The 24,741-nt window shown below is 41.0% G+C and overlaps 1 protein-coding gene across 14 annotated transcripts in view; it reads right to left on the bottom strand.

Annotated features, from left to right (window-relative positions):
* dnmt3a (DNA methyltransferase 3 alpha) overlaps positions 1-24,741 on the bottom strand; it is a 420,321-nt gene that overhangs the window by 227,941 nt on the left and 167,639 nt on the right. For all 14 annotated transcript variants that reach the window (XM_033021452.1, XM_033021451.1, XM_033021454.1 and 11 more), the window contains one exon: positions 9,208-9,586. In XM_033021452.1, coding sequence (XP_032877343.1) covers positions 9,208-9,586 — 379 coding nt within the window. The remainder of the gene's footprint in view (positions 1-9,207; positions 9,587-24,741) is intronic.

Here is a 24,741-nt window from a genome sequence, read left to right as displayed (position 1 = left end):
TTTCTGTTAACCAAATCCAAACATAGTCATTTAAATTGGTATTAAACTATTCGGCAGGATGAAGTCACATGAAACAGTAATTATTTCAAACTGAGGTAATCACATTTCTACTGATAAAGGGCTAAATATTGAAAGGAGTCGCTTTTTAAAAGTTGCCCCAAACTTGCAAATGATTGAGTTCGGTATTTCGAAAATGCAAGGAATCATGGGATTTGTCAAAGGGGGGAGGTGTTGGCTCTGGCTCGGCTCGGCTCCAGCTCCTGGGGGGCCTGTTCTCCGGCAGGCCAAGGACTGTGGGCTGCACCTCTCGCCTTGTCCAGTGGCTGTCGGTTGGCCCCCTCGGTGCCGGCGGGGATCGATGAGGATGCACAGCGGGACGGGCAGCATCTTTGGAGAAAAGGAAAAGGTGACGTTTCAGTTCGAGACCCTTCTCCAGAGATGTTGCCTGGCCTGCTGAGTTGCTGCAGCATTTTGTGTGTGTACCCGTTGATGGCTGGTGCTCGGCTTTCACCAGCGCCGGGGGGGTTGACCGATGGCCGCTGGGTGGGACGGGAGGTGCGGCTGGCGGTTCCCGGCCCGTTGGGGGGCGGGTCCTTCAGGAGTTGGAGCGGAGTTGGGCTGGAGTTGGCGCTTCTTCTCCGCACAGGTTGTGGGCCTGGGGCTGCCGCTGTTCCGGGCCGGTGTCCTGTCGGTCTGGGGTTGCCCCCAGACGGGGATGGAGCACTCGGTGGGGGGGGTGGAGGACAGGGACGGTAGTGAGACTCCGCTCACAAATCTGCCTCTTGGGGTTATGCAGGAGAGGGCTTCTCCCCTGTATAATAACCCTGTGTAACCTGGGAGGGCAGCCCGAGAGAGAATGGAACCCATACACCCAGGCTGAGGTGGACCGGACCGTGATTCATTAGATGGTCACTGCTGGGATTTCTGCATGGACCAGAGGAGAAGGGAGATATAATGCCGCTAACTCCAGTGGCGGTTCGGCAGCGCTTGCAGTGCCGGAGACCCGGTTCGGTCCTGGCTACGGATGAGGTGTGGGTCTGTATACATGCAGCGGCTCAGCTGCCGAGAATGTTTTTCTCAAGTGACCTATGACCTGGGCATGCGCAGTCGGTATACCGATCTCGCTTATTGTAACAGGGCAAATCCCTGGTACAATTCAGTGCAAAATAATGAAAATGGGTCATTTCTGACAGTGTCACTCATCAGAAAGTAACAGAAATATCAAACTATGCTTTGGAAGCAAATTGTCATGGAAGCATTGTAGCAGTTACATTTTAAGTTGCAGTGCCCTCCATAATGTTTGGGACAAAGACCCATCATTGCCTCTGTACTCCACAATTTGAGATTTGTAATAGAAAAAAATCACATGTGGTTAAGTCCACATTGTCAGATTTTAGTAAAGGCCATTTTTATACAATTTGATTTCACCATGTAAGATTTACAGCAGTGTTTATAGATAGTCCCCCCATTTCAGGGCACCATAATGTTTGGGACACAGCAATGTCATGTAAATGAAAGTAGTCATGTTTAATATTTTGTTGCATGTCCTTTGCATGCAATGACTGCTTGAAGTCTGCGATTCATGGACATCATCAGTTGCTGGTATTCTCTGGTATTCTCTGATCATGCTCTGCCTGGCCTGTTTAGCAGCCATCTTGTATGGCAGCTTATGCTTGTTTTGGGGGCTAGTCCCCTTCAGTTTTCTCTTCAGCATATAAAAGGCATGCTCAATTTGGTTCACATCGGGTGATTGACTTGGCCACTCACAAATTGACCATTTTTTAAGCTTTGAAAAGCTCCTTTGTTGCTTCAGCAGTATGTTTGGGATCTTTGTCTTGCTGTAGAATGTGAACCGCCGGTCAATGAGTTTTGAGGCATTTGTTTGAACCTGATGTGCAGATAGGATGTGTCTATACACTTCAGAATTCATTATGCTACTACCATCAGCAGTTGTATCATCTATGAAGATATGTGAGCCAGTACCTTCAGCAGCCCATGCCACAACACCACTACCACCGTGTTTCACAGATGAGGTGGTATGCATTGGATATTGGGCAGTTCCTTCTCTCCTTCAGACATTGCTCTTGCCATCACTCTGATAAAAGTTAATCTTCATCTCATCTGTCCACAAGACCTTTTTCCAGAACTGTGATGCTCTTTTAAGTGCTTCTTGGCAAACTGTAACCTGGCCATCCTATTTTTGCGGCTAACCAGTGGTTTGCATCTTGCAGTGTGGCCTCTGTATTTCTGTTCATGATGTCTTCTGCGGACAGTGGTCATTGACAAATCCACACCTGACTCCTGAAGAGTGTTTCTGATCTGTCGGACAGGTGTTTGGGTTTTTTCTTTATTATAGAGAGAATTCTTCTGTCATCAGCTGTGGAGGTCTTCCTTGGCCTGCCAGTCCCTTTGCGATTAGTAAGCTCAACAGTGCTCTCTTTCTTCTTAATGATGTTACAAACAGTTGATTTTGGTAAGACGAAGGTTTGGCTGATGTCTCTAACAGTTTTATTCTTGTTTCTCAGTCTCATAGTGGCTTCTTTGACTTCCATTGGCACAACTTTGGTCCCCTTGTTGATAAACTGCAATAAAAGTTTCCAAAGACTATGGAAAGACGAGGTGCTGAGAGCTCCCTTATACCTGCATTAAGGAGGCAATTAAACACACTTGAGCAATTACAAATGCCTGTGAAGCCATGTGTCCCAAACATTATGGAGGGCACTGTAATTGTTTCAAACTGAGGTAATCACATTTCTACTGCTAAAGGGCTATATTTTGAAAGGAGTCGCTTTTTAAAAGTTGCCCCAAACTTGCAAATGATTTTGCTCCGAATTGTAACAGAGCAAATCCCTGTTACAATTCAGGGCAAAATAATGAAAACAGGTAATTTCTGACTGTGTCACTCATCAGAAAGTAACAGAAATATCAAGCTATGCTTTGGAAGCAAATTGTCAGGGCACTTCCCACAAAAACAAAAAGCTCCTACGTAAATTTGCCCTGGCAGAAATCATTTGCTCACAGATTGAAGCATTGTAGCAGTTACATTTTAAGCTACAGTATATGAAAGTTCCACAAGAAGAACTTCTGAAACCAATTTACGCTATTGGTTTGATTTATTTACTGTGGATTTCTTTCTATAAGCACCCTTTTTATTGAATCCCATGTTTTCAGAAGCCTAGCCAAGCAAAAGATTTCAACATTATCTGTTTAATATTTTCCAATGGTTACTGTTGGCAAATTAAACAATTCCCTTGACATGCATTCTCTTTATGCAAATGCTGATTCAACTTCTGTGTACTTCCAATAATCTCTTTCCACATTTCAGTTTTCCAAGATCTGCATTATTCCCCATGTTTTTCTTTATAATTTTTACAACGCATATTTTGGAAACTTAAGACAATTTATATCATCTTATAAAGGAGAAATTGTGTATTAAGCCATTTGTAAATTAAGGATCAAGCTCGACCACCCGGGAGTCCCTCAATTCTTCCAGATATAAATTTTAAACAGAAGTAACATTAGCCATCGAGCTCAGAGTAGTTGGATTTATTTTTCTTTGTGAGGCATTAAGAACTTGAATATGTCCCTTGGCACATTCTGTAATAAGCAGCACAGTATGATTTTATTTTAGTGAATATATTGTGACTCCTTGTATGGTCTCCTGTAAGTAGCCATTTAAGGTTTGATGATCTCCCTTTCATCATTCTAGGATTAACTGGAACTATTCCAAACTGCATGTGAGCCAACGAGTTACTGCAAATAGAACTTCTGCTGAACTTTCAAGTTTAACGTGGTGTTTTCCATTTAAGACATGAACATTTCAGTATTTTTCATGAACTGTCTCAAAATATTGCTCTTTAGTAAACACCTAATTTCGGAGTTGACATGAGAATAGTATGAGCATCCTATTTGTCACCAGTATTGCAATAACCTATTTACCTGATAAGACTGACATCATGTTCAAAAGGGAACTGCAGATGCTGGAATATCGACGGTACACAAAATTGCTGGGGAAACTCAGCGGGTGCAGCAGCATCTATGGAGCGAAGGAAATAGGCGACGTTTCGGGCCGAAACCCTTCTTCAGACTGATGGGGGGTGGGGGGGGGAGAAAGAAGGAAAAGGAGAGGAGGAGGAGCCCGAGGGCGGGCGGATGGGAGGGTGGGAGGAGACAGCTAGAGGGTTAAGGAAGGGGAGGAGACAGCAAGGGCTAGCAAAATTGGGAGAATTCAATGTTAATGCCATACGGACGCAAGGTCCCCAGACGGAATATGAGGTGCTGTTCCTCCAATTTCCGCTGTCATCATTTCAGGTTGATGATGTTATTAATAGATTTCAGTTCACATGACATTTGTGTTGTTGATGCAAGTGACTTTTCTGTTATGAGCACATATTGGAAGTGTTTATACTGTAATCAGATTCACAAACAATAGATACATGGTAAGGCATATGCAACACTCATTTTCCTCCTGTCCTCCATTCTCCCCTTATTTAACTTTCCCATTGACACTGACTGCAATCACCTATTTTCTCGTTCAGAGTGTGGTTTTCTGTGGAAGCACAAACTTTTCAGAAGTCTTTCAAGGTTTAAAAAATAAATTAATGTTATGATGGGCTTGAATTTCTTTAACCAATTTTGTTACAATAATTATGACAGTAGAACATGACACTGGATAATTGCAGTTATTCCCACCTATGCTTCCTGCTCCACTGTAACGGCATCAGTTACATTGTTATACGTGGTTTGTGTCAGGTACTTGCTGCCAACAACATAATTCTGCCACAAAATCAGCTGCATAGTATTTTAACATTGATCCTGTGGAAATAGTATTCATTTCAGATTTTTTTTTCCAGACTGCTCAAAACGGTCCCTTCAAGCACGTTTTCTGCTCGAACTCCTGTATTGTCACAGGAACTGGCACAGTATGGTTACATTCTCCACAAAACGGGCAACACGGTAGTGCAACGGTAGAGTTGCTGCCTTGCATCGCCGGAGACCTGGGCTCAATCCCGACTACGTGGGCTGTCTGTATGGAGTTTGTCCATTCTACCCGTGGCCGCTTGCGTTTTCTGAGATCTTCGGTTTCTTCCCACACTCCAAAGACGTACAGGTTTGTAGGTTAATTAGCTTGGTATGAGTGTAATCATCTCTAGTGTGTGTAGGATAGTGTTAATATGCGGGTATCGCTGATCGGGAAGGACTCGTTGGCCGAAGGACCTATTTCCACGCTGTATTAGTTTAAACTAAGCTACGTTAAAACCTCTCTTCAGGTCAGTTGATTCTCACATGGCCTTGGTAAATGTTTGTTCTTCCCGAATTCAAGGGTGCAAGGTTTGTTTTACATAACATTCTACCTTAAAGGACATTAACATGTTATATAAATGTGAACAGCACTGTCACACCAGACCAATGCTTTGCCTTCATAAAGATGAACACACTTTCTCTCCTGAATGCGAACAATAATCTCTTAAGATTAGTGGTGATAAAAAGTGGTGAAAGATAAAAGAAAGTAACATGTTGGTCTCTATTCCCTGGTGCAACCAGTGACAGTAAGCCAACTGATCCTTTTTTTTTCGTTTGTGCAATTGTAGTGTTTGCAAGATTTGTTCAGCAACATTAAATTGAGAAACAACATCAATTTGTTTCAACAGGCTGGCTTTTGCACCATTATTTACGAGAAACGGCAAAGTATAGTGCAAACAAGAACAGAACAGCACAGGAACAGGCCATTCAGCCCACAATGTCTGTGCTGGATATAATGCCAATTTAATCTCCTCTGCTTGCACATAACCCATATCCCTCCATTCACTGCATATCTAGCCTCTTAAATGCCACCATCATATCTGCTTCTACATATCTTTGTCTTACCTATTGTAGTGGTTTGAAACCTAGCTTCAGAACAAAACTAAACGCAAAATATTGGGAAAAGTATAATATTTTGAGGCAATCAGAAATCAAAACAAATCATACAATATCACAATGATTATATCATGAGAAAGTACAATCTAAACATCTGTACAGCATTTATAATGCAGATATTGCTATTTTTGCAAATATGGAAGATTTGACAGATATTGTTTTCTCCTTGTCAACTTTCTTTCATTTGCTCTGTGATTCACTCAAGCATGTTGGTTCCTTGCTGGCACAGTACTGTTGGCAACATCTCAAGCATGCACTATTCCTTCATTTTGCAGACCAGAGAGCAAAACTTGACAGTCTACTTGACACCGTGCGCTAACACAGCTGAGCCCAATTTTCGTCTCACATGATTTCATCATGTGGACATTTCCAGCTAAAGCCATTGAAGGACATTCAACTGACGGAAGCAAGACACCTTCTCCTCGCTATATGAGGGTCAATTGTACACCGATAACCATGCTGGCTGGATTTGTTAATTTTGTGTAGAACCAGAAATAAATCCTGTAAACTTCCTACTCCATATCGCTCCGCTAGTCACTGCTTTAACTATTTTAGTCATCGAATACGTCAAATATATTGTCTGTTTAAGCTATCATTATTCTTTATTTTGCACTCAACACAATCCTTTAAAATTTCTCTCCTTCCAAAAAGACTGCTGGCAAAACTCACGTTTTATGTTAATCTGGCAAGTACAGATGAGTTGTCAATACATGATATAGATAGTGGTCAAATGACATAGCCACTACAGCTTTTCTGACATTGTGACATTAGACTACTTTCATATTCATAATATTCCACTTTGCAGATGTACATTGACAGCAATTTGGAGTATTACTAGTAGGTTAAAACCATCTGTCCCCCTCTGTTATCAGGGTTCTGAATGATCCTTCCATAAGATAGGGTACTGTCCGATTCACCTCTACCCCATTGGACATTGAACTTTGTCTACAATGTGCTACCATGCAGATAACTATATTCTACACTCTATATCTTTCCCTATGCTCTATCTATGGTATGAGTTTGATTATTCAAAAGTTTCAAAGGTTTCAAAGGTCTTTTTGTCATGTGCACCATTTAACGTACAGTGAAATGCGAATTACCATACAGCCATACAAAAAAAGCAACAAGACACACAACTACATAAAAATTAACATAAACATCCGCCACAGCGGATTCCCCACATTCCTCACTGTGATGGAAGGCAATAAAGTTTAATCTTTTCCCCTCATTTTTCTCCCGCATTCGGGGCATTTGAACCATCTGTCGGGGCGATCGAAGCTCCCGCAGCCGGCTGTTGAAGTGACCACGTCGGGGCGATCGAAGCTCTTGCGGTTTGGAATTCCCGAACCAGAGACCAGAGACCATGAGCTCCACGATGTTAAAGTCCGCAGGCTTCCGCGGTAGATCTCAGTGGTCGATCCCTGTCAAAGTGATCGCGAGCTCCGCGATGTCAAAAGTCCACAGGCTCCTGCAGTAGAGCTCAGAGGTCAATCTTTGGCAAAGGGATCGCGAGCTCCGCGATGTTAAAGTCCCGCGGTGGAGCTCTCGAAATGGGTCTCCAGCAAAGGCCGCCAACTCCTCGATGTTAGGCCGCAGCGCGGAACTGTATCGTATCAGAAATACGATACAGAAGAAAATCGCGTCTCCGTCGAGGTAAGAGATTAGAAAACGTTTCCCCCAACCCCCTCCCCCACCCCCCACATAAAACAAGCTAAAGAATACTAAAAACATAAATTTAACACATACAAAAAAACAACGAAGAAAGGGACAGACTGTTGGCCAGGCAGCCATTGCTGGCGCCACCTGGTGATTGTATGGTATATCTGATCTATGGCATATCTGATCTGTTTGGATAGCAAGCAAAACAAAACTTTTCACTATCATGGTACATGTAACAATAATAAATCTAGACTATTGAATGAAATTAAAGAAGTAAAGCTCACAAACAAAACAGAGTTCTAATATAAACTATGGCTATGGAAGGGTAAATAAGAGGCTTAGAAATTGCTGCACTGTGAAGATTTAGTTGTGACCAGCAATATTTGCTTTTATGAAAATTTGATTTAATCTCCACTGGTCCCTCAATTAGAATATTGCAGGGAGAAATACATGAATTGAATGACATAAGATGAAGAAATCACACAAGATAAGAGTGACACGTGGATGAATGGATGAATTTTCAGAACAAAGTGAACCAGAAATTATCATTATTGTGTCTCGCTTTCCAGTACCCAATCTGCTACAACTAAAAATGGAGGATGGCATGGTCTAATTTCCTTGCAAAGTCCTTGTCCATAATTTTTTAGATCAATTCAGTTTAGACAGGATTCTGATCTTGGCAACAGACTAAAAAGAATAGACAATAGGGGCATGAGTAGGCCATTCGGCCCTTCTTGCCATTCAATGACAAGATTCTCATGACAACCTCCTTTATCATTCCCAAATACATGACGTAGTAAAATAGAAAAAAAACATTCTGATGTGCATAGTCAGATCAGCTACGAAATGGGTAACATTATTTCAACTATAGATGCAGTAACATGGTTGAGAGAATTGGAGGTCATAATAGACTCTTTGCAAACCTAGGTGTTAATATTTAGCAAAAAGCACCAACAAAGGATTTCTGTTAAGTGAATAATCAGGCTTCACATTTTTTCAACCAGCATGTCAAAGGCCAGATGGTACTGTTAAAGAGCTCTCAAATAATCAAACACTGTGGCCCATCCCACAAATTAGCCATAATGGTTTAACTGAAGTGTGTGCTTGATGATTAATAGTTCTGGGATGAACGAGTGTGGTGAACAAGAAGACAAATCCCATTTATTCACTGTCAAAATCAAGTAGCAACACCACAAACTACTGGGACAAAGTTTAGCAAAGAATTGCTTAACCATATAAGCATTATTTTCCCAAACATTACTTGCAACTCAGCACATTAAATTTCCAGCACAATTTTGCTTTAGAAAAATTAAAGTGTGTATAACAACCTTTGTAGCATTGAAAAAAAGGAGTAGATCTTTTAACTGCCAATCCTTTTCTAACAATCCTTTTAGAAGAAGGGTCTCGACCCGAAACGTCACCCATTCCTTCTCTCCAGAAATGCTGCCTGTCCCGCTGAGTTACTCCAGCATTTTGTATCTACCTTTAACAACACTCTGACAAACCTCAAAAGAATTGGGCAAATAGTGAATTTGATAGATATGATTTTATATGGGCACCCATAGGTCCTTTGAGGTCCAATTATGGTGCTGAAGATATAAGCACGTTCATTTATTAAAATGTTCAAACCTTTTTCAGCTGGCCCCACTTGACGCTTTTTGTACTTCTTTCTGAGAGCAGATGGCAGTTTCTCATTTTCTCCTTTTTCAGAATCCTGTCCATACTTTGGGGTGTAACAACCATTCTCTATCTCCAAATCTATTTCTATGTCCCCATCCAGACTTGTGCTTTCTTCATTGGACTCTTGGTCTTTCAAGTTCTGAGCCTCAAGGACAGATCTTCCACGGTCGCCATTTTCAGGAACATTCTTTTCTCCAGTCAGCTGTGAGTTCCCCATCTCTTGTTGTTTACTTTCTACCTCTCCATTGTGCACTTGTGTTGACGATGCTTGGGAAGATTGGCACTTTGGGGCTGGCACCATTTCACTGGAAGTTTCATTGATGTCCACCTACATAAAGAAAAACATGTGTATTAATACAGATTGAATTTTTCAAAGCATACGTTTTGACTGTGTTCCTGGGGAATTTTTTTTCCCCATAGAACTGTGGATATTTATATAATTTTGTGCAATCCACTGACTCAAGATGGTAACGTTTAGATTGATATATTCTTTTGAAGAAAAACTCTATCATCATGTTGCTTGAACCATTTTCACAGATACATTTATTTTTAATACAGCAATAGTTAGTACTTCCAATGGAAAAGGCATTTAAATAGAAAGTAATCAAAAAACATTCAGGAAGTGACAGTGTTTTAATTTGTTTGGAACATTCACGAATTACTGGTGAAGTCAAATTTTTTATTGCACTGGTTTATTTAGACCAGTCCCAATGTTTGCTTTTGCACTGGTTGGGAACCATGGAAGAAAGTCAGAACACTTAGGTTGGATCCAATTAATTTTGGTATTATGCCTAACATATTTCAAACTGGAAGATGGTGAGTTATATGACTTAATTTTCAGAGAATTGGCAATATTAATACTTAAATAACTGATACATCTTTTTGTAAACCATGACCATTGCGTGAAAACTCTGATGAAATACAAGTAGATTAAATTAAATATTGAAATACACCCACGATAAACAAATTATAAAATTATATACAATGTACATTCCCGAATAGAGCTGAAGAGATTTGAAACCTATCTCACCACCCACTGCTCACAGAAGAACTAATTGTCCAATATTCCGTGACTTTTAGTACCCTCGCTAGACAGAACACATTAATTTAAGTGTACAGTCACCCACATCTGCTGCAAAGGTACTGCAGGTAACACTGCAAAGCCACAATTTATGAGCAACAGAAGGAATTCTACTACATTGACAAGGAACAATTATCAGGCAAATGGGGGTGGGGGGGGTTGGATGACACAATAATTAATATTTTACTCCAGCACCACATCTCTATCTTTGGTATAAACCAGCATCCGCAGTTCTTTGTTTCTACATTCTGAATAATGTTTGGGATTATTTAAACAAATGTGTAGGACCAATTCCTATCAACAAATGATTTCCCAGTTGCAAATTATCAAATCATTTGAAGCATCTATCTTCTTGCCCTATGCACGGCAACATCGGCTTCTTTGGGACCCTGACTGAAATATTAATATCTTCTTTGGCCATAAGAGGTGCCAGATGACTGGGCAGCTGGGATTAGCTGGATAATTATAAAATAGTAAATCCAATGGCTGTGAAATGGAATTTGTTGAAAAAAATCTAGGGCAGGATTAATCTGGATTTGGAGAGGCTGGAATTGATCGGAAATAGTTAATGTGCTTGCTCAGGGTGATGCTGGTTAATACACAAAAGGACACAAAGTGCTGGAGTAACTCAGCCAGTCAGGCAGCATCTGTGGAGAACATGGATCGGTGAAACTTCGAGTCAAGACCCTCTCGGCCTGAAGAAGGGTCTCGACCCAAAACTTCACCTATCCATATTCTCCAGAGGTGCTGCCTGACCTGCTGAGTTACTCCAGCACTTTGTGTCTTGTTGCTCAGAGAGATCATGTCCGACTTGGTCAGTTGGGACTCAGCAGCGGAATCTTGAAAACTGTTGTCTTGCCCTTCCAAACCAGACTGTGTTTAGAAGGATTTGCGCAAACTGCATTGCATAAACGCATAAACAAATTGCTTAAACGCTGGGGAGACCTCTGAAAAGCTCCACATTATCTTCAAGATGTTAAATAATTGGAAGTCATTTGCGCACTGTCGTAGATCTCTACTAAATAATTTTACACAGATTTTACACATTTGCACTCCTAACAACATGTTTTGTGCAATCTTGGTACATTCTTATGAGAAGGAAAGGCAGGACAATTGTCAATCCTCACATTGACTATATTCAATGAATCTACCTTCATAGTTCACTGGGGTAGGGAATTCTGCACTTTAAAAGATGAAATTACTCTTCATTTGTGTCCAAAACGGCCCATTGTTTATGATAAAATTATTTCTCCAAGTTCCTAGATACACTCACTTAGACAAACATTCTTGTGAGCATCCAACTTCTCAATCCCTATCAGAATCTTATGTTTCATTAACATCATCCCTCACTCTTGCAAACTCTACTGAGTATAAGCTCCATCCTATTAATCTTTCTTCATATATCAACCCTTCATCCAAAGAACCAACCCAGTGAAACTTTCCTGCACTGCCATTGTGCCTTCCTCACAACTTGCTAACTGGTACCTATCTTTATATCTTCGACCAAAATAGCTGCAGTGCATTCAGCCCGTTACCCTCAAATCATCAATTTGGATGATAGTAGTTCTGGCCACAGCACTCTTCTCTGAGGGAGCTCACTAGTTACTGATTAATAATCAGTGATTATCAATCCAAAAATGAAACCGGTAACTTGATTCTCTGTCTTGTGTTAGTTAGCCAATTTGCAGATATGCCAACATTTGACTATCAACCCATGCACTCGTGTGACTTCCAAACACTGATGATGCATTAAAGCACTCTGGCTGTACTTAAAATAAACGATTCATTTGACCCAGATTGAGATGCAACCTACGCAGACCATTGATCACCCGTACACTAGTTCCATGTTATCCCACTTTTGCATCCTGCACACTAGGGGCAATTTTACAGAAGCCAATTATCCTACAAACTTGCATGTATTTGGGATGTGAAATACATGCAAACCAAAGCACCTGGAGAAAACCCCTGCGGTCACAGAGAGAATGTATATACTCCATACGGACAGCAACCATACTCAAGATCGAAGCCGGATCTCTGGCGCTGTGGGGGCAGCAGGCCTACCGCTGCGCCACTTGTTGTCTGAGGAGGATGAGAAAACTGCAAATATTGCTCTCTTGTTCAAACTCAGGTTGCACAGATAAAAAGAGGAATCAAAGACCAGTCCAGTTAATTGTTTTTAGTGGGGAGACTTTTAGAATCAATAATGAGGGATAGAATGAGCAACCTCTTGCTCAAATATAGATTTGATTGGGGAAAGTCAACATAGACTTGTTAAAGGCACATCATGTTTCGCAAACCCAGCATTTTTGAATGATGAGGTAATCAAGAGATTCAATGTGAAATATAGTTGATATGCTGTAAAAGTTATTTCAAAAAATGTTTGATAAAGTGCTACAGAATAAACTTGTCATCAAGATTGAAGCCCATGGAATGAAAGGGGCTGTTGTAGCATGTACAGAAAATAGATGAAGCGGCAGGAAACAGACACCAGAGTGAATGATAGTTTTTGCTTTGGAGGAAGATGTTCCCTGAGGGTTAGTTCTACGAACCAAGCTTTTCTTTAAAAATATTAATAGCTTGTTCTTAGGTGAATGAAGCACAACTTTCAAATTTGAAGACGAAACAAAACATAGAACAGTGGGAAAATGTAAGGAGAATAGGAAAGAAGGGTCAAGGGTTAGGAGTTGCAGTATGAAAGTGATTTTCCAAAAAGACTGTCATGACAGGAACTTGTTTTACGAAGCAAGGGTTGGAGGTCTGAAATCCACTGCAGGAGTAGTGGAAGCAGATTCAGCCATGATCACATTGAATGGCGGTGCTGGCCCGAAGGGCCAAATGGCCTACTCCTGCACTTATTGTCTATTGTCTATTGTCTATAAAAGGAAATTGCACAAAGAAAGTAATATTATGTAGGGAGGAACTGCAGATGCTGGTTTACACTGAAGATAGACACAAAATGCTAGAGTAACTCAGCGGGACAGGCAGCATCTCTGGAGAGAAGGAAAGGGTGGCATTTTGTGGTCAAGATCCTTCTTCAGATAGACAGTCAGAGGAGAGGGATTTTAGAGATATGGACAGATCAGGTGTGGAAATGACAGATCAAAGCAGATGCTGAAAATGAAATGTGGAATGGTTCATTGTATGCTGAGGGGAAGGTAACAAGGAGGCAAACGATCAGTAAAATTGATCAGGACAGTGAATCTAGTCGGAGAACTAGTTCTCAGCGATCTCCTGGTTGCTAAACACTTTAACCTCTCCCATTCCTATCCTGACCTTTCTGTCTGGGCCTTTGTCCACTGTTAGAGTGAGGCCCAAGACAAATTGGAAGAGGAGCATCTTGGGCAGCTTACAACCCAGCAGTATCAATATTGATTTCCCTAACTTCGAGTAACTCTTGCTTTTCCTCTCTCTCCTTCCCTCCCCCACCCTAGTTCTCCAACTAGATTCACTGTCCTGATTAATTTTACTGATTGTATGCCTACCTGTCACAATTACCTCAGTTAACAATGAACCATTCTACATTTCCTTATCGTCATCTGCTTTGATCGGTCGTTTTCACACCTTACCCTTCAAAATCTCTAGACTCCCTTTCCACTGAGTCTGAAAAGGGTCTCGACCCAAAATTTCACCCATTCCTTCTCTCCAGAGATGCTACCTGTCCCGCTGGGTTACTCCAGCATTTTGTATTTATTTTTGAAAATTAAAATTGTTTTGCTTAGAGGGAGAAGGCTGCCAAGTGAGACTGGATGGACTGAATGGCTTCCTTTTGTGCCATTGGCGATTCATACTGAGGTCATAGGGAAGCATTCTTTTATCACCCTCTTATTTCTACACCTATTTCCCCACATATGTGCTCCTTTAATTCCTGCTGATAGGTGTGTGTGTGTGTGTGTGTGTGTGTGTGTGTGTGTGTGTGTGTGTGTGCACGCGCGCATGTATATAAAGCACAATTTCATGGGTTTATTAATTCTATCTGATCTATTGGAGAAGTTATAGAAATAAATGAATATAAACAGGTAAAGAAAAATACAGATAAGAGATACAAATTAAAATCCTGTTCAATTCACCGACATTTGGCCCCAATTTCCCAATAACTACATTTAAAACATTGTTCTGCAAATTTGTTATTCTCTGACTATTGTGTTTCAAGTTCAGGTGGCCACTTATACATTTGGTTTAGAGGTATAACTGAAGACTCATTCCAAAAATTTAGAAATAAGGAACTGGAGACGCTGGTTTACAAAAATAGACACAGAGTGCTTGAATAACTCAGCAGGTCAACCAGCATCTCTGGAGAATATGAATAGGTGATGTTTCTAGTCGGGAGCCTTCTTCTGACTGATGGGGTGGGGTGGGGGGGGGGGGGGGGGGGGGGGGGGGGCGGAGGGGGGGAAGGGGGTGAGTTAACAATAGTAGTTGTTTGTAGTTAAGATTGAATGAACTGTTTATTTTAACAGTAACAATAGTAACAATCTTTGAATAGTAACAATATTTGAAGCATGATCTCTGGACTTCCATGAGAGAGCTTATATTAATGTGGTAACTTATGCACTTCAAAAGCGAAATTAACTTGAATATGCAGCCTGCCACATCAGATCCTTTGACACCATAATTTCCAGCTGCACATTTCCAGAACAAATGTATTTAAATTATTTAATATAGCTGTTCAAATTCCACAGTACATAATTGAATTTTAATAGTTTTATTGTCAAATCCTCAAAGCATCCTGATGTAACAATATGCTTGTATTGTAACCTTGCCCTGGAAATATTTTTTTTCATAAAGCACAGCAATTTCAATACATCTACTTCCAGAGTTTGAACTGGTGCTTTCCTTTTCCTCGACAAAGGAAAAAATAACCAAATGGGCATCAGAAAAATTTGAATCTTATGGAATATTTTCTTTATCCAACCTATGGATAAAGTGACAGTACATTACAGCATTTAATGTACGTGTACGAGTCAGAATGATTATCTCATCCTCCAAGAGTGAATAGAAGAAAGGTTTTGCAAAACTTCAATAACTAAGCCAATTCTCATTCATATCATAATTACTACAATCAACTTTAATTAGAGTTGTTATGGGGAAAAGGCGGACGGAATTGTAAAATGCAATCATCATAACACAGTACTCAATTATTTTTATTGGTATTACAAAATCAGAATGTTGCTCTTTTTGTAAACTAAATCAAAGGAAATGAACGAGATGATTAAAAAAGGTGAAATTACCGTACCCAGAACAGCTCCACACACATTAGTGCTCTAATGCTGTGTTATTCCTGAACCTGAACTCAGTTCAAATGTGTACTTTCCAGTCGGCCTGTGCAGTAATTTGTACCCTTTTTATGACACGTCCAAGTGGAAATGCCCAGAAGGCAACATATTCATTTAGAATTACTTTAACTCCAAGGTCAGACCACAAATAGATTTGAATGACCTTTTCACAAAATCAGTTCTCAGGAGGCTGACTAGTTGATGATGCGGGTAGACAAAAGTGCTGGAGAAACTCAGCGGGTGCAGCAGGTGCAATGATGAGGTTGCTCCATTTTACACTAATTGAGCCGCAACCGAAGTGATAAGATTATTATTCGAAAAAAGGTCATGTAAATAAATAAATAGATAGAAATTAGCACCAAACTAAATTAATGTTATATAATTCATAACCATCCTCAATGATTCCCCAAGAATCAACGCAATAAGCTTCTGTACATGCAGAAAAGTAAGGTAATCAAATCTCTGCAGAATGATAAAGTGCTGGAGCAACTCAGCAGTTCAGGAGGCAGCTTCCGTGGAGGGAATGGATAGGCGAGCTTTGACCCGCTGAACTGCTTCAGCACTTTGTGTTTTACTCAAGATTCCAGTATCTGCAGGTCCTTGTGTCTCTGTAGAATTTCAGCAGCTGACCTCCCTTCCTTAATCTGTTTCACACTAATTATTCCAAAATCTGCTCCTTTGTAGTTAGAGGGCAACATCATGACAGCATACAACTAGCCACATCTTTGCCAGTTGCTTCAAACTCTGTTATTCTGAAGCTGCTGGTTAATAAGTTTCAGTTATATAAATAATATAGCGACGTGTATCCACAAATAGCTCTGGGACCATTTGTAAAAGAGACAATGTTTTACAAAAGAGACAGGTTACTGCCATGGTATATAAAACCAAGCAGATAAATAGCAGATCCAATCTCAGATGGTTTATTAGAGAAAACCGATGAATACATTCTCGTAAATAAGATACAAAGCGTAAAGTATGACTCACATATACTGCTCCCGAAACCTTCACTGTTAGCATAATTGAGATTTATTAAAACTTATTCTTCCCCCTATTTCACCGGAAGTCTAATTCTGCAACCACCCCTTATTGTTCGGGAGAAACTTTACAGCAGTTTAGTCTTTCATTGTATATGCAATTTGGCTAGAAAGTGATATATATCAGAGAATGTGTAGGAAGGAACTGCAGATGCTGGTTTACACCGAAGATAGACACAAAATGCTGGAGTAACTCAACAGGACAAGCAGCATCTCTGCAGAGATGGAATAATGGGTGACGTTTCAAATTTGAAGACGGGTCGTGATCTGAAACATCACCCATTCATATCAGAGAATGGCTTGGGTAATTGTATCATAAATGACATGATGTGAGCTTTTCCAACACCACATGCCAGGATATTGCAAATAACTGGTGCATCTGCTGGTGGTAGAGATAAAGCCTACTTTCTGTTTCAGGCCCTTGGTTTTCTCAAGAATAGAATACTAATCGGAAAATAGTTGACAACACCGCAACCTAACAAAACCATCTGATCCTGAATGTTAACGAAAAACCTGGTTTAAAGTAAAAATGACATGGCTGGGAGGCAAGCACTTTTACTGCACATAATACGTAAGGAATATTACAATGCACTGGATCCTGCCGTATCTGGCCCCCATTCAGAAATGCCACTGGGCTCTTTGCAACAGGCTGGTCTCATTAGCCTCTGGAGCCTACAGTCAGGCAAATTGGTCTGATTGGCAACCAGGCCTTGGGGAGGATAGTGCAGAGGCCCATTCCCTGGAAATCCTCACAGGCTTTGACAGAAGCAAAGCTCGAGACATAGCTTCACCATCTGCCAGCAATATTGTGGATCTTAACTGTTTTTAAACGCCTTTGACACTTGGAGAGATTTAATAGGAACCTAAGGGGCAATTTTTTCACTCAGAGGGTGACGGATATATGGAACGAGCTGCCATGGGAAGAAGTTGAGGCAGGTATTATAACAGCATTTAAAAGACTCTTGGACTAGCACGTGATAAGGAAAGTTTTAGAAAGCTATGGGTCAAATGTTGGCAAATGGGACTATCTTAGCTGGGGCATCTTGTTTGGCAGGGACGAATTGGGTTAAAAAGATTGTTTCCGTGCTTTAATACTCTCTATTTAAAACTATGGACATTGAAACAAATAAAATTTTTAATACTAAAAATAAATCAGTTCGAATGCAAAAATAATAAAAAGCACAAAACTGAATTGAAACTTACTACACATCAACCAAGTCATTGTCTCCTATTTCACAGACCTAGAACCCCCATTGGAAACAGAGGATTCACATGTCTGCCAGGTCTCACTGAGCAAAGGGTCTAAGTGGCAATTTCCTCACAAAATCAAACTATGCTAAGCGAATCCAGGGATAGAATGTAGGAACAGATGCTCTGCTATCTTGTCTCTCGTTAACGCCAAGGCTTTTGATGGCTCTGAACTATTCAAGAATGTATATCCCTTTGAATGTCTGGTTCCCTTCAGAAATATTGGCCACAGCCAGAAGAATAGGGACCACTGAGGTGAGCTTCACTGGAACCAAGCAACTTGCTGAGCATGTCATTTGTTGCATTCTTTCATTCACTATATTAGCTCATACGTTTGTACTGTTGAAGAGTTAACAATAGAGGGCATTTGAGTACCTGGGTCATTGGTGTATACCAATGATATTAAAATATTGAGATTTTCAATAAATAAACAGAGGGACAATTTAAAGAGCATTGAGGAGGGGGAGGGAATGACTAGATTTACCAAATGACAAGAAGAGATTGCACAAACTAGTATTTGCTGGAATTCTGAAGGCTGGGGGTGGGGGTGCGGGAGGGGGAGGGGGGGGGGGGTGGGGAGGGGGCGGGGAGGGGGGGGGTTGATAGACTGAAGCATTAAGAACTGATATGACAGATAAAGAAAAATAATTTTCATTCCTCAGGGAATCCACAATACGTGGGTCATCGTTCAAATATTTGAGTTAGGCCTTCCAAGAGTAAAGATAAGATAAACTTTTATTTACAATACAACACTGAATCTACAAATGGCAACTAACAGTCAGTTAATTATTAATTGAAAATCTAAGAATGATAAGAGTTTTGTTAACCAGAAAGAGTTGGGGATATCAGAAAAAGGTGGGCATATGGAGCTGCATCATAGATCCATCATAATCTTACCAAATGATTGGACATTTTGAAAGCTAAGTAGCCCACACATACTTATTGTTGCCTTTTGAGAGAATGTGAGAAAGAGAAAAAAATAGAAAGAGAAAGTATGATTTTATTTTTAAAAGCATTCTAGTAAATATCGAAGTTACCCAATACTTCAGTTTAAAGTATTTTAATTTTAGACCAGAAAGGTTCACTGACTACATCCGCAATTATCATGGCTGTAAATGAGGTCGTGAAAATCTAGCTCTAATTGATGGTTGTGGGTCAATGGCAGATAATGTGAGGCTAATTGTGGAGTGTCTCCTATATACCTGAATTTAATGATCAATTTGAAGTTAAAGTGTAAAGGGCCTATCCCACTGCGGCGACCTAATTCGCGAGTTTAGATGAGTTTGCCCTCGACTCATACTCGCAGCATGGTCGACACGAGGTCCTAGGAGGTCTTTGTAACTCTCCTTCATGCTCGAGAGTAGTCCCCGTGTACCCGAGGCCTCAGCTAGATCGCGCCGTTTTTTTCAACATGCTTAAAAATGCCCGCGAGTAAAAATTAGGTCGCCATGGAAAAAAATCGTAGGTTTAGTCGAGGTAGGTCATAGTAGGTCGCAATGCTATCGTAGGTAATCGAAGCTAATTGAAGGTAGTCGAAGGTAAAGCTCGTTGAGAAAAAAAAGGTGAGTAAACCGACCGGTAATGTTAAATGCCGGCTAAACTTTATTAAAAGTTGTCTGGCTTCTTAATAGTGTCTCCACTCCTTCCCCCCCCCCCCCCCCCCCTTCTCCCCCCTTCTCTATTTTACCTTCCTGTTCATCGCGGGTGTGAATTTCAGACAGCGCTCCCCCGCTTTCCCTGGCCCCCGCCTTTGCGATGTGTTTGTGTTGTGTGTGTGTGCAGACGGTCGATCTGGCTCGCGGTTTCATCGCTGACGGTCGATCCAGCTCGAGGTATTTCAGGCGAGTGCCCTCGAGCTTGAAGGTCGAAGACAGTCGCTGAAAAGTTGCGTTAGTGGGACAGGCCCTTAAAGCCAAGAGTGTAAAGTATAAGTAAAAGCCTAGTAAACTTACAATCTCGTCAAAACAGCTCAGACTCTAAAATACATCAACACTTTTTCACACTTCTCTTTTTGCCGTTTTATCAAGTATCTTAACATTAAATCTATATCAACATCAAGTACAACTACTACAATACTGTCATCCAGGAGAACTCTCCATTCATCTTTCCAACTTTATTACAAATAGATCAGTGGATTGTCCTCAACAAATAAATTATTTACTAGCATTGTAACCTGGGCATTTAAAGGTTAACTGGTGGCTCTATTAAAGCAAAGGCTATAAAATGTCTGGCTCCACTGAGGAAGATGTCATATAACAATAAATCGTCTGAAATAAATGATTATAGAGGCTGGGGACTGAAACAATCACTTGTCCGGTTTAACAACTTTCCTCAGAAGTCATGGTGACATGCTGTGTCATAAGTTAACTTCATTGGATCCTCACATTACATTTAGTTCAGCAAGATGAGGATTGCACATTTTTGCACAATACTTTATTTGGCCCATTGCAAGATGAAATGTCAAGAGTCAAGAGTGTTTTATCAGCCTCTGAATGGAAAAATAATATTTATTTTGCAGGAATTTTAAATGAATTTAAAATTTTAATACACTTTTGATAACATGTCCTCATTCATATTTTTTCTACTGTAATTATCATGCTTACTTTCGTCTGTAATTATACTTCCTTATGTAATTAATCCCTGTAGTTTATGCTTGGTACGTAGTTTGACCGACCAAAAGGAAATATTTGTTTCTCTTTTATATAAATTGTATACATGCAAATACATGCATTAGCACAGCGGAAGAGTTGCTGCCTTTCAGTGTCAGAGACCAAGGTTCAATACTGACTACGGGTGCTGTCTCTATGAAATTTGAATATTCTACCTGTGACCATGTGGGTTTTCTCCGGGTTTTCCAGTTTCCTCCCACATGCCAAAGATGTACAGGTTTGTAGGCTAATTGGCTTCAGCAAAATTGTAAAACTGTCCCTCGTGTGTAGGATAGTGTTAGTATATGGTGGATCACTGGTCGGAGTGGACTCCGTGGGCCGAAAGTCCTGTTTCTGTGCTGTATCTCTAAAGTCTATCTCTAAAGTTTAACAGTGGAGCATGAGAGAGAGTATTATAGGTGATACACAGTATCTCTGGCCTGCTTGGTGGAGTGCCAATAGGACCTTCAAAAGGACGCAGATCATGTGTGTTTATGCATGACATATATCAGCGGTCCACCTAAAGAGTAGAACTGAGGTCGGTGGGACATATCTGCAAAGTGGAGGATGAGCATGTCGCAAAGAACATTCAGCTAGAGCAAACTGCACAAAGGAGAAGTGCTCAACATTGCCCATCCATATTTGCAAGCAGGACACAAAGGGCTTTATTATCAACCCCAAATCCTTAGGAGGCCTCAGCAGAATAAATTAAAGGTACTTTCTCAATTATAGAGTTCAACATTATAACAAGGAATGGTTAGTCATGTTAAAACAGAAAAGTAACTGAGGAAGCAGTAGTCTGTTAATACAGTAGCCTCAAACATTAATTGCCATTAATTAATCTTCACTGTACACTCCTAAACATCATGGCATGTCCAGCATCGATCACTGAAGTATACAAGAGAAAATACAAATTCAATAAGAATAGTTATAATAATTAGAATTATCCATTGATTAATGTATTCCAATAACAACATTGCTGTTAAATCAATACATTTATAGATCAATAATTCCTAGGTTCAAGTCCAAGTTGAGTTCTTAAATATGTAGTGTTCGAATCTGACCATTTTCAGAGATTCTAATAGGCCTTTCTCACGGGGCGACTTGACGCAAGAGGTAACCAGAGTTGAACATCGTGGGAACCTCGTACGATAACCGTACGGCATTCGTGGACCACCGTAGACCACCGTGGCGCTAACGGCAGGTAATCGTGTAACTTGTTGACTCGGGAGAAAATTCAAGCAAGCTTGAATTTCTCCAAGAGTGACTTGTACACTTGTGGTTGAACATTGAAACATTATATGGACGTAGTGGCCAGTGCGATATCCGTAATAACTCTTGCGTTTACCGTGGGAACTCCTGCGAACGGTGAACCCGGAAGCTTGGCAGAGGGGACAGAAGGTGAGTAAAAATTGTCTTCTGTGGGATTGAATTTAAAAAATAAAGATTTGCATCCGCATATGGACATCAACTTATTCATGAGTTATGTTAATGAGATTCAAGAAAATAACTATAATCTTTAAAAGGGACTTTACTGAAAGGTCCCGCATTTTTATGGTCCGTGAGAAATTTTTCACATGTACTTCTTTGAGAGATACAGCTCGGAGTCCTCGCCGACTAGCGATCGATGCCTTTCCGAAGCAGGGTCCGGAACGCTACCAATCAATGTTCTCCAGAGACCCGTGTAAGGAGTGAACTGCACATGCTGGTTTAAACCGAAGACAGACACAAAAAGCTGGAGTAACTAAGCGAGTCAAGCAGCATCTCTGGAGAAAAATAGGTGATGTTTCGGGACGAGACACATCTTCAGACTCAATTCCGATTAGGATGTCTGAAGAAGGGTTCCGATTCGAATCGCCACCTATTCTTTTTCTCCAGAGATGCTGCCTGACCCGCTGACTTACTCCAGCTTTTTATGTTTTTCTTCCCAGATCTGACTTACCTGCGGAGTTACACCAACATTTTGTGTCCTTTTGTGCGTATTAACGAGCATCTGCAGTTCCTTTAGACATTACCTAACTTCAGATTTTAGAGATATAGCGCGGAAACAGGCCCTTCGGCCCACCGAGTCCGCGCCGACCACCTATTCTTATACACTCCAGGACAATTTTACAATGTTACCGAAGCCGATTAACTTACAAACCTGTAATTTCTGGAGTGTGAGAGGAAACCGGTGCACTCGGAGAAAACCCACGCGGTCACAGGGAGAACATACAAACTCCATACAGACTGCACCCATGGTCAGGATCGAACCCCGGTCTCTGGGGCTGTGAGGCAGCTACTCTACCACTGTGCCGCATGTAGTCAGATTTAATAAATTGCTGGTGTTGCTTCCAAAGACAGAGGCATTGATAATATTAGATCAGAATTGCATCTTTCCGCTAATAGAGTCAATTATTAGTCAATTAATAATAGAATCAATTATTGTTGGTGACATTTCACCTACGAATATCAGACTATTTTCGCAGAGGTAAGGGCCAATTAGGCATAGCAAAAGGTATGAACACTTTTAAACATTTTTTTCCGACTATTTTATCAAATGCAAATACAGGGAGAATGATCAAAGTGCTCACATGGCTCACTCTGTTAGAAGCGTTCTGAGTTTAAATGTTCCGTGTATTCCTTCTTAAAGTATACATTTTTGTGTGGCCAGGGGTGCGATTGAGAACAGCTGGGAAAGGGCGGAGGGGGCGTCATGAATAACAGCGTTTCCCTGGCCATATTATGGCCCATTCCCCAACCGTAACATTAATCAAGTTCTGTCTAACTCCGCCTTCACACCATCCCCCTGTGACATGGGTTAGTCATCGCTGGGCGGGCTGTGGGCCGAATGGCCTGCCAACGGGAGTCAGAGACTGACACTGAGATCCATTGTGCAGGAAGGAACTGCGGATGCTGGTTTTTACCGAAGATAGACACAAACGCCACCTGTTCATTTTCTCCAGATATGTTGCCTGACCCATTGAGTTACTCCAACATTTTGTGTCTGTGTTCACTATGAACATTGAATTATTTAATTTTAGGTAACTTACACTCTCTCTCTCTCTCCCCCGCCCACCCGCTCCTGCCCCCCCCCCCCCCCCCCCCCATGCAGTAAATGTCAGTTAACCAGTCCAAGGTTTGCAACGATGGTTCCCTTTTGGGATCACACTATCCCTAGCCAACAATTGGCCTATCAGGGAACCAAATATAGACATAAAGTGCTGGAGTGACTCAGTGGGTCAGGCAGCATCTCTGGAGGAAAGGGTTAGGCGGCATTTCGGGTCGGGACTCCTCTTCAAAATACCCTGCTGAGGTCATCTGTTGTTGGACCTGATTTGTCCCGGTCTTTTCTTGCTTCCAGTTCCCCCCTACAATCATCCCGAAGAAGGGTCCCGACCAAAAATGGAATCTATTCCTTTTCTCCAGAGATGCTGCTTGGCCCGCTGAGTTACTCCAGCATTTTGTGTCTAACTTGCTGATTCAGACAGTTTTTGATTATCAAGGATTCTGCGCTGACTGGGCGCAACTAACATCGTCTAAGTAATGTGGCATCTTCCTGCAGTAAAGTCACGGCATTAGTACAGGCATGTCTCCAAATGAGCCAATTCAACCAAGGGAGGATATTTATAGTGTGTGAAAAAAAAAGTGACATCATTTGTGCCACGTGATGATTTAACAACACTTCACAGTTCACAATGTTCATTCAAGATTTAACGGGAAAGCTCGGGAGACGGACAAGTCACTCGCACAAATAACAGAAATGCCAAGTACCGTGGGAACTCTTTATCTACCCCCCGTTATATCGTGTGATATCGTGCTAGACCACGACCACTTCACTCTGGTTACATCTTGCGTCAAGTCGCCCCGTGAGAAAGGCCTTTTATACTGTATGACTGTTGAATGAATGAATGAGAGTCATTTATGCTAAGAATTATCTGCTTGTAACACTAATATTGCAGAATATAAATTGCGTACCAAAATATGAAGCATTCATTAGATTACATGAACATACATCAATGATATGTTAAATTGTCTGTTTAATTTCACCATATTTAACAATTTCCATCACAACTGAGCAGTTATATAGCTCTCAGCTTCATTTTTTCAAAATATGGACATTGATTGTTGATGTTGTTTCCAGTGAAACAACTGTATAAATCAATGTGCTAATAGATCAAACTTACCGTCAGTATATAAAATTACGTTTAACTACGTTT

Source organism: Amblyraja radiata, chromosome 5 (genome assembly GCF_010909765.2).
Source record: "Amblyraja radiata isolate CabotCenter1 chromosome 5, sAmbRad1.1.pri, whole genome shotgun sequence".
Lineage (NCBI taxonomy): Eukaryota > Metazoa > Chordata > Chondrichthyes > Rajiformes > Rajidae > Amblyraja > Amblyraja radiata.
This window is presented reverse-complemented; position numbering and strand designations above follow the sequence as displayed.